Genomic DNA, 11162 nt, shown 5'->3' with positions numbered 1-11162 from the left:
TAATTTTTTTTCACTAGAGGTCATGCCAGTAGAATAACATGTGATCAAAGCATTGTTTCTTTAGCTTACAGTTGATAATGTAACTCAGCTTGTCTTGTATATTGATGTATGCTCCAGATGATGATCTTGATGTGAAGATCGAAACGTCGGGATAAAAAAAAGTTTTTTAACAGTTATAAATTCCATAAATTTTTAAAATGAATGCTGATCACCATGTAACTCTAAAAGAATCGGAGAGGTGTATTTTTCGTAAGCGAACTCTCGGTCGGTGCGTGAAAGTATTTACTAAAATATAGAGCCAAAAGATTTCACTTCGGCGATGAAATTATAAAAATCAAGTGGATATTAAATCCAGCATTATTTCTTTAGTACCGAGAGTTTTTGGTTGCTGTCTTAATGAAAGGTGGGATCCTGAAATAGATATAAAGACAAGGATTGAAGTTACACGGCAGTCCTTCATGAAAAAGAGAACATTATTCTGCAATAAAAACGTAAATGTGGAAGTCAGATGCCAAATGCTGAAATGCTACGTGTGGTTTATTTTGCTCTATAGAATTGAAACATGGACATTGAAGGTGACAACCATCAAGAAAATTGAAGCCTTTCAGATGTAGCTATACAGAAAAATGCTAATGATATCATGGACAGAAAAAATTACCAATGAAGATGTCTTAAAATCCATTGGCAAAGCTAAACATCTTGTACAAATAATCAAGAAATGAAAAACATCATATCTTGGTCACATCATGAGAAACAACAAATGCCAATTTCTACAGACTATTTTGGTAGGAAGAATTGATGGCAAAGGAACTAGAAGAAGAAAAAGAATATCATGGTTTGACAACATCAAGATGTGGACAGGAAAGTGAAGCGCACAACTGCTCCGATTAACACAAGAACGCAGTTTTTTCGCCAAGATAAGATGGTCGCTGACCTTCGATAGAAGGTAGCACGTAAGAAGAAGAAGAGAGTTGTTACTCTCTTAAGGTTTCTGCCTGGTCTCTGACGAAAACCAACCAGTTTGAAACAGCTGTTAGGTCAATAATGGACCACTAGGAGGCGAATATATGGACGCTGTCATAGCGTGCATGTCTCCTGTAAGGTTCGGCTAGGGCAACTCGTAAATATCGGCGAGTATATTCCCGTAAACACTCTGGTCAAATTTCATACAAAACTTTTATAGTTTCTGTATTCAGCTTTGAAATAATGCTGGATTTAATATCCACTTGATTTTTATAAATTTGCATCGCCGAAGTGAAGCTTTTTGGCTCTTTATTTTAGTAAATAATAAAAGTGGGATTACATTGATCACCACCAAGCTTCATGGCTGGTTTATTTGCCGTTGGATATTACTGCTTTGAAGCAAATCCAATTTTTTGCTTAGTATTCAGAACATAATTTGGTTTTTCTAATTTTGCTGCTACATGTGATCCAATTATTGAACCGAAACCAAAACTGAAATGACTTGACAAAGTTTAATACAGATCCTAAATACCAATTTTATTGACTTCCAGCCTATGCAGATGGAATAATTAATAGCAACTTTTTTTAATTTTATTTTAAACTTTATCATCTCCGATTGAAATGTTTATTAATTGCATGAACACATAGATTTATAAAAAAAAATAGATAAATTCTCTAACGCCTTTAATTTCATTAAAATTTAGCCCTATCTTATATTTGGAGACAGAAGGGATCGGAGCAGAATCATTGCTCCAACCCCACAATTGATTTTATGTGGTTAATAAAACATTTTAAAGATGAAAAAGACCGAGCATGGATTTAAAGGATAATTGGTCTTCTTTTGCTGACCAGAAGAGATTTGAATCTGTTCAGAACAGATTTAATCCCATTTTATGTAAGACTGACTATACATGTTAAGCTGAATTTAATACGTTTATATATTAATCTGCATATTTTATAAATCCGCAAATGTGTGAATTCATTTTGTGAAGGAACGAATGTTCTAAACTGCGAAGCACTTTCCCTCTGTTCAAGAATTTTTGCTTGCTTTTGCTAAATCAATGAACGCCCCTTGATAGTTTAAAGAAAATATTTGTTTTCATACATACGATTAAGAAACAAAAATCTACCGATAAAATTATCTTTATCTGTGCCTGTCACAACAGAAGAAAATATTTGCTCTCTCTCTCTCTATCTCTCTCTCCCCCATTCTTTTCTACATTCCTATTACAGATATCTCTAAAGACATTTATGTAGTCTCTATTCACTTCTTAATAAACAATCTTAGCCCCTCTGCTACTTCCCATATCAGTTATTAGTCGTACCATACAGCACAAAGATCAAGAATCAATGTCCGTGACGAGATCATTTGTATAAACTTAACAATATTTCCAAACTCAGCTTTATAAAGAAAACTTCGAACTGGTCCAGCTTAACTTTCATTGTGTCTTGTCACTCCGTCAGTTAGCAGCATGTCCAATAGAGTTGCCTTTGCAGTTATCATATGTAGTTTAACATTGTTATTCCACACAAGCGATCAGTTGACAGGAGTTAAATATAAAACGAAATTATATGTAGAGAAAATGGGTGCTCGAATGATAGAGCTTATCGGCAAGGTGACAAATGGAACGTTCATTGTGACTGACTGTGCTCGATATGCAGAAAGGTGAGTTACCATAATTAAACTAAACATACATTGAAATCTAAAGTCACAGACTATGTCTTGATCATTTCGTATCTTATCCAGCTCTTTGTTTATGTTTAAAACATAAAAGGAAATACTTTAAGAGTCATCTTTTTTTTTTTATAGAACGATTATTCAAACTATTCTACAAGATTCGAAACAAACTGAGGTGCATAAGGTGAGCAAACAAAAAATAGACTCACTAATGAAGATGTGTTCCCGGTTGTTAGCATACCATCCTCATAAAGGACAGCTTGGGAGTTCAATGTACGTTGGTAATATTACAGAATCTTTGCAATATACCTTTATATATCCAGGTAAGCTTACATTATATTTATAATTAATATCTTGAACATTTCGAAATCCACACCTCGATCTATATCAACATGTACATTCTACTGAATGTAGCTCACGCTGATCGCTGTTTTACAAGCATTAATTCACTTTTTGAAGAAATAGATATTATATTATATTATATTATATTATATTATATTATATTATATTATATTATATTATATTATATTATATTATATTATATTATATTATGTATACTTTTTTAGTACTGTTGAACACATTATTTGTTATAGGAACGAAATGGTGTGGTGCAGGTAATATATCATCTGGATATGATGACCTTGGACGGGAAATGGAGACAGATATCTGTTGTCGTGAACATGATTATTGCAACGACAGCATTGCAGCTCATGAAGAAAAATATGGACTGAAAAACCGACATTTATATACTAAGTAAGTAGCATTGATTAAGACTCTAAAAAGTTATATACGAATTAGCTAATTCATGAGTTACTCGTTAAGAGTAACAGTATCATTCCTATTAACCAATAGAATAACCTTAACTAGTTGAAGCATGCAGTTTAGAAAAAGTGCTCTGCAGGATGCGATCCAGCCGAAAGATCGGATCACATGCTATTGTCCCATCAGATTGGATTTCGGCAGCTGAGTTGTATAAACAATTTCTTCCACGTCATCCTGCAGATACCCAGTTGGGATGAGATCCGCTGATTGAGCACATCTAGTGAAAGCTTGATAAAGTTATCATCATACTCCTGGAACTATTCTCAAATGATTTGCGCTATGTAACATGACACATTATCCAGATGGAAGTCATTGTTTATGAGACTGATAAATTATGAACATGAAAAAGCAACAATGTTCAATTCGAACAACACTCAAGTTTTTTTCTCTCTCTCTCTCTCTCTCTCTCTCGATATCAGAAGATCTAGTATGTACAAAGGAACACTTCTTCGCCATAAACTTGTGGTATTCAGTCAGGCATGTTGGGTCCAGTTAATTCATGCTTTTATTCCAATAACTTACAATAACATGCTCCTAACACACACACACACACACACACACACACACACACACACACACACACACACACACACACACACACACACACACACACACACACACACACACACACACACACACACACACACACACACACACACACACACACACACACACACACACACACACTGCTATAAAACCAAATAACAGCTATCACTCAAAACTTACAAAACCGAAAACAGAATCATGATGGAAAAAATTCTGTACAGTTTCAAATGTATTGAATCCTTGGAATTGCATATATAAATTAGAAGCATGCAAGAATAAGACAACGCCTATATTATTAACTATCAAGGAAGCAGACGGCACCTACACTAAAAACTTAGCAGAAACTGCATCTATTATGATAAAGAAGAGTTCATTCCCGATGATGAATAGATGAAGAAATCCACAAAACTTACAAAGAATGAATACAGACATAGACACTCTTGACGACGACTTATTTACATCTAATGAAATCGAATCACTATTAAGATCAATGGATCCCCAAAAAAAAAAAAAAAAAAAAACTCCTGGAGTAGATGGAATAACCAGCCATATACTCCTAAAAGCGTTTCTCGAATTCCCGAATTCATAACAACAGTTTACAAAGAATGCCTAAAAAGAGGACGATTTCCTTCGATATGGAAACGCTCAAAAGTTATACCCATAATCAAACCAGGAAAAGAAACATTCGACGAAATGAACAAATACAGACCAGTCCGTCTCATAACCTTTCTGGTAAGGTATTAGAAACACTCCTAAAAAACTGAATAATGCACTATGTCTACTCAAGAAACTTATTAAGCAGCAATCAATACGCATTTAGATCTCAGTCCAGCACAGTAGACGCAATTATGGAGGTCAAAGTGTTCACAGAAGACAGTCTACAGCAAAAAAAAAAAAAAAAGACGTACTACTGATCTCACTTGATGTGCAAGGAGCCTTCGATGCTGCGTGGTGGCCAGGCAAATCAATCAGTTAATAGATTTAAAATGGCCAAAAAACTTACTCTACCTTACAAAAAATTATTTTTCAGACAGAGCAACCATGACATTAAAAACCACAACTGTAACGAAAGAAGTCAAAATAGGCTTCCCACAAGGTTCCTGCTGTGGGCCAGGTTTCTGGAGCATCCAGTACGACTCGCTTTTAAGACTTCCTTTCATTACTGAAACAAAAGTCATAGCCTTTGCCGATGATGCGATGATAATGATTCGGGGATGCGACAGCTTACACTTAGAAGTAACGGCCAACGAAGAACTCTTTAAAATTACAGAGTGGGCACGCGAGAAAAAAGTTACCTTCAATAGCATCAAGTCTAAAGTGCTTCAGATCCCACGAAAAAAAATGAAATCAACCCATAACAGTCTTCCTAAACGGAGAGGTTCTCGAGGTAGCCAGTGAGTTAAAATACTTAGGAGTCATAATAAATTTAACTTCAATAAGCACATCTCATATGTTGCCGAAATAAGCCTGCAAGTAGTAAACCTCCTAGCTAAGTCTGCAAGTATTAAGTGGGGATTAGGACAACGAGCGCTGAAAACAATATATACCGGTGCTATACTACCACTGATTTCTTATGCTGCACCTGCCTGGAAACATGCATTAAAATCAATGATAAACCAACAAAATCTAAACAGAGTTCAACGCCTTATAGCCATACATATAATTAAAGGATACAGGAAATATCTTTCGAGGCAGCTTGCATTATTGTAGCACTAACATCGAATCTGCCTGAAAATACAAGAATTATCTCTTGTGTATGACGTCACTTCCGGAAGATATAATGAAAGTTACAACATCGATCCAAATTACTACGAACGTCCGCTTCACTACAGTAAGTGGCCTCACCCAGCAAAGAGAACAAATATTAAGGAGAAGGAAAGCTCCGAAAGCGACGATTTTCAAATATACATTGACGGAAGCAAAACCGAAGGGAACGTCGGTTGTTCTTTCATTGCATGCAACAGACAGTCCATTATACAAGAACGCTGCTCTTGGCTGCATCCTCTCTGTTCCAAAAACTAAACAGAACAACTTGATATAGTTCAGTCACTTACATATCTCCGGAAATTAGAACTCAACCCCTCTCATCAAAAGACAGCAACAATTTACAGCGATAGTAAAAGCACTATAGACGGCACCAAATGCCAAAACAAGGATATAGCATTAATAGAACAAACAAGAAATCTGGTTTGGAATCTCACTCTAGAAGGAGGGGAAATCAAATTCTGCTGGGTGAACGCGGCGCATACTGGGGTAGTAGGAAACGAGAGAGCGGATCAGCTGGCTAAAGAACCAGCTAGAAACGAGTTACCAAAAGTAATCAAAATCTCCTCTAAAAACACTTGCAGACGAGAAAAGCCTAGACTTGTGGGAAGAAGAATGGAAGACATCAAAAAACGTATCAACAACAAGAGAATTCTTGCCAAGCATCAGAAGTAGACTCCGGCTGAAAAGACACGCCATTTCTCCAGGTTTAACCACGCTACTAACGGGACATGGAAAACTAAGACACTACTCTTATACAGATTCCATATCCTGGAATCTCCGTCATGCATTTGTAGTCCACACCTTCAACAGACTGTTGACCACATACTCTACGACTGTCAGCTACTGGACTCCATCCGGATGTCACTAATACAACATGTTATCACTTCCGGAGACAAGTGGCCAGTATCAAAACAGAGACTTATCGAAAAGTATTACTCAGAATTAATTAAATTTTCCAATAAGATCAAATTCCAGTGCTTGTAATCTAACATAAATTACTGATATTGTGTGGATTATATGGTGTTAATATATAGATATATAAAAATATAAATGTAAATATGAATATTGATACAAAAATATAAATATAAATGTTAATCAGTACTTATAAGCATAATGGAGCATGTAGGAATAAATTTACCTCCTGGTATGGTTACTATTGGAAGGAAAATGCAACACACACACACACACGCATACGCACACACGCACGCACGCAAGCACGCGTGCACGCGGTATGCCTACCATTTAGTGTACGTGCACTGATTGGCAAGGCTTGTATCTCTCTCTCTCTCTCTCTCTCTCTCTCCCTCCTTTTTCAGTAAAAGCTGAGTGCATCAGTCGTATCTCAAGGTAGTTCTTTATTATTTTTTAAACTCCCACGTAGAAGACCCTATTCAAAACTGACATAAAATATTAACACTGATACTCAAGGCCTTAGCTATTTCGAAATATTCACTTCGATTAATATAGAATGCATAGGCGGACGAGTGGGAAGTGACGTCAACAGATTTAAAGTATTTTCTGTTTAAGTTCATTTGAGTTATTCTGGAAACTTGATTATGTTCAAAAAGACAAAAGTACTCACACAAATACATATTGATATATCGTAACTTAGCCAGTTTAGAAGAATTTTCAGTCATCTTGCAGATAACTTAAAATTCTTCTAAACCTGAATGAAATTTCCACAACCAAAGAGAAGAACCCAACTATAGCATAAATGATATATCCAATAACACATACGTTAATGGTAGTGGTTATTATAGAAAGAGTATTTTATATACTGCATTTTCTCGAATATCCTGCACACTATTTAAAAATCAACTGAATAATAGGATACGCAGTCTGTTTGTGATTTTCACGTTTTGCAAGCTCATGCACTCTTACCAACTAATTTTCGAGTACATCGTCTGTGAATTTTTGTTTACTTAATATGCCTGTTGCTCAAGTAAATACCACTTCAACCCGCAGGGATGTTTAATTAATCCTTCATTAGTGAAAACTAAAAATAAAAAAGCAGGAGAGATTAGAATTAATGTTGCTGGTAGGAAGGATTGTTGCTTGAACTCTCACTTGTGGCGTTAGCAACGATATCAAGAAAAACAATGTATAATTTCTTTATCTTTGTATAATTTTAAATGTTTGGTTAAAATAAGTTCGATGCATTAGCAACAGCTAACGAAAACCTGATATTTGGGTTTCAATAGTGTAACTGTGATGTGTGAATTGCCACCTGACATGTATACTTGAAAATGGACTATTCACAATGCGGAATATTCGAGAAGATACAGCAGGTACGCTGATTTTCTCTCTCTCTCTCTCTCTCTCTCTCTCTCTCTCTCTCTCTCTCTCTCTCTTTAATCAGAAAGTAGATCTTTTTTTGATTTCATTTTTCAAACTGAAACTTTTACAGAAGTCACTGTGATTGCGATGATAAATTTTATAACTGTCTCAAGTGGGCAAAGAGCAATGCAGCCAATACTATTGGGGATCTTTACTTCAATATCCTGAAGATCAATTGCTTTAAAAAAGATCATCCAATCAAGAAATGTGAGGAAGAAACTGGGTAAGTAGGTTAATCTAGTTGGAGCAGAGATATGAAATTTAGTTTTTATCATACGCTCAAAATGACCACTTTGTTAGGCCCGTGAACTAAAAGTGCGGCCTCTCTGAATGGACACGCTTTGGCAAATGTTTTTTTTTAGTGAATTATCACGAGCTTATTACTTTGCAAGGATAGACACAAAAATATGACTTCGACAAGAAATGATAGCGGTTATATACTATAATCTGAAATACACATACACCCATGAAAGGTTGCAACCTATTGTAGATTTACTACAGTATTCTAAAATCCTACTCTAGAGATCAAACATGGAAATTCTTCCTAATTGTACTTCAGCTCCCCCAATAAGCTATATGGTGGTGGCCGCACTACGGGCTAAGAAAGTTATCTACCATATAATTGAATGGGGTTTGCATTCAAATAATTTAAGAGGACTAGTTTTGTTATGCTAATAAAATAATTCTTTCTTCTTTTTTGTTGTCAGAGGGTAATCTGTTGTGTTTTTAAATTTCATGGATGCATTTCTGACAAATCCTACAATCTTCTATGCATTCCTTTTTTCATTATAAATCACATATAACATAATATGACTCCACTATTTTCAGAAAGAGAACTAAAAATTAAACATAACATACAAAAAATAAACGAAACAGAAACAGTATTCAGATTAACATTTCTCAACATCCGATCCCTTCAATGCTCGATATCACCTATCGATTTTTTGCAAAGCCCAGATGGCCGTTACGCTAATATACTTGCTCCTTTTCACAATAATGCAAGCACGCGCACGCATCGCCCCCCCCCCCCCCACACACACACAGAAATTAACGCAAAAGAAATATCGTTAATGAACGCTTATCAACAGTAAAGAAACAACTGATATAATCTGTTTACTCTAATTAACATAAACAGAAATGTTTGTTTATGAGAAGTTACTCATTCAATATTGATTATTTTGCAATGATTAGTGCAATAAATATTTGAAATGCAATTATTGCATTTTAGTCGCGTTTATATATATATATATATCAAAACCTGTGTGGACAAAGGGTTAGATAATGAGGAAACCTTCCAAACATGAAGTTTTACTGCCTTCTGATAAGCAAGTTCATGGTATCGCGGGGTGATAAAAATTATTTAATATCTAATGACACTCAAAACATCATCAAAACATCCGAATCTCTCGGTCGTATTGTGGGCATAAAGCGCTATGACTCGACTGGTGTCATGCCAGGAATGACAAATCCTCTACACCGCTTTTTTTATAGCTGTTTGGAATACTGTAATATCCTATTCCTGCCTCTGAATAAACTTCGTCGAGGTGAACTGGTCCTAATAAAGTGGTCTAACTCTGATAATTCGGATGATGATGATGATGATGATGTCATTGCTAATAACTAACATACAGTTTTTTTGATTTTCAGCACTGGAATGGTCAAACGCAATTGTCAACGATATGAGCTGGACAAGACCAAAAAACCAATATGGCAGTTTTTTGCTCCAAAGTATTTTTATAAATCATCAAACTAGGTTAGAAAGATAAAGATTCAAGTTACACCCACACTCCAGTAAAGCGTGAACTGTTTCATTCATTGATATTATTTTCATACCAAATCATATTGTATAGCAACGTAGTGGATTTGTTAATTACAACAGCTGTTGTTCGATTTGTTTTTAACTAAGCTTTGTACAGTTCTCTATCATTCGACTCCTCTACAATCATCTGTTAGTTTCTATTATGGTGTTGTGTTCACTGAAGTATCTATAAGGTGATTTTTATTACTTCGCTACTTTTTATATGTAAGGTAAAACCTACTATTTAAATAAAAATCGAAAAAAAATGGCTACGTTTTTTTATTCATTATAGTTCTTACCTCGGCCGTTTTGGCGTTCCAAACGCTCGCTTCTTGGGAGTAATTTTTAACCGTATATCGTGTTTTAGATTTGCTGTTAAATCTTCTGCATTTAAAACATCTGTTTCGAACTCAATAAATAATATATATATATATATATATATATATATATATATATATAAATATAAACAGACAAACTGTAGTTTCTTCTTCTTCTTCTTCTTTTTTTTTTTAGTGATGTCATAAAATCTACTTCCCGTCAGTGACAAATTAAAATTTGATTTGCAAAAGAAAATACAGGATCCACATCTAGAAAACAAGGAGAATGTTAAGTAATAGTCTTGTTTCCCACCCACTACTACACGTCCTCAAAAAAAAAAAAAATCATATTTAGAAGAAAGAGGATTCTCATGCTTACAAAAATGTTCTGACCTAATTCAAATGAGATTCTCAATTGATCTCTGTCTACCAGATGGATTTTTTTTTCATGGAAAATTTATACAATAACACGATCAAAAGATCATTCCACTTTTGAACGTGACAACTCAAACAGATGTATTAATTCTGCTCAATGTTTTACTCTCTGAAAGCAAGTTTTAACATTTCAATTTCTATGGCAGTTTGTCCGTCTTGAAGTAAAACTGTATGAGCATGCTGTGTTCTTTGAAGCCTGTTCTTTGAAGCCTTGCATACAGTCACGCTTTTCGTGGCATTACTGCTCAATAATGCATGCTACACCGTTGAAATCAGCACGACTTACCACAGTAGTGTCATTTGGTGGCCTGCCGGAAGCTCTGATCCCATTTATTAGGAAGCTGTTGTAGTTTCAGTAATTATAATTGCCTGAATAAATGACAAAGCAAGGAATATGTAAGTAATAAACCGATGTTCTATCATTTACCTGAGAAACAAACCAGAGAATTTCTTAAATATGGTGAGAGAGAGAGAGAGAGAGAGAGAGAGAGAGAGAGAG

At 35.1% G+C, this 11162-nt stretch overlaps 1 protein-coding gene across 1 annotated transcript; it reads left to right on the top strand.

Moving 5' to 3' along the window:
- Positions 1 to 2546: 2546 nt before the first annotated feature.
- LOC150109960 (phospholipase A2-like) lies at positions 2547 to 9866 on the top strand. Its single transcript, XM_090400514.1, has 5 exons — positions 2547 to 2629; positions 2774 to 2964; positions 3208 to 3394; positions 8184 to 8336; positions 9761 to 9866. Exons 1-5 carry the CDS (start codon positions 2547 to 2549, stop codon positions 9864 to 9866), a joined length of 720 nt encoding a protein of 239 aa, XP_090256640.1.
- Positions 9867 to 11162: the final 1296 nt, after the last annotated feature.

Source organism: Typopeltis vanoorti, chromosome 1 (assembly GCF_054136105.1).
Source record: "Typopeltis vanoorti isolate ZY-2024b chromosome 1, IOZ_Tvanoo_1.0, whole genome shotgun sequence".
NCBI classification, from domain to species: domain Eukaryota; kingdom Metazoa; phylum Arthropoda; class Arachnida; order Uropygi; family Thelyphonidae; genus Typopeltis; species Typopeltis vanoorti.
Note: the sequence above shows the minus strand (reverse complement) of the source record. Positions and strands in the feature narration are given on the sequence as shown.

Bases quoted from the DNA above. Each gene is read 5' to 3' on its own strand.
- LOC150109960 (XM_090400514.1), top strand. From the start codon at position 2,547: ATGGGTGCTCGAATGATAGAGCTTATCGGCAAGGTGACAAATGGAACG. The intron at 2,965-3,207 runs GTAAGCTTACAT...ATACTTTTTTAG, and splicing joins ATATACCTTTATATATCCAG to TACTGTTGAACACATTATTT. The intron at 3,395-8,183 runs GTAAGTAGCATT...AAACTTTTACAG, and splicing joins AACCGACATTTATATACTAA to AAGTCACTGTGATTGCGATG.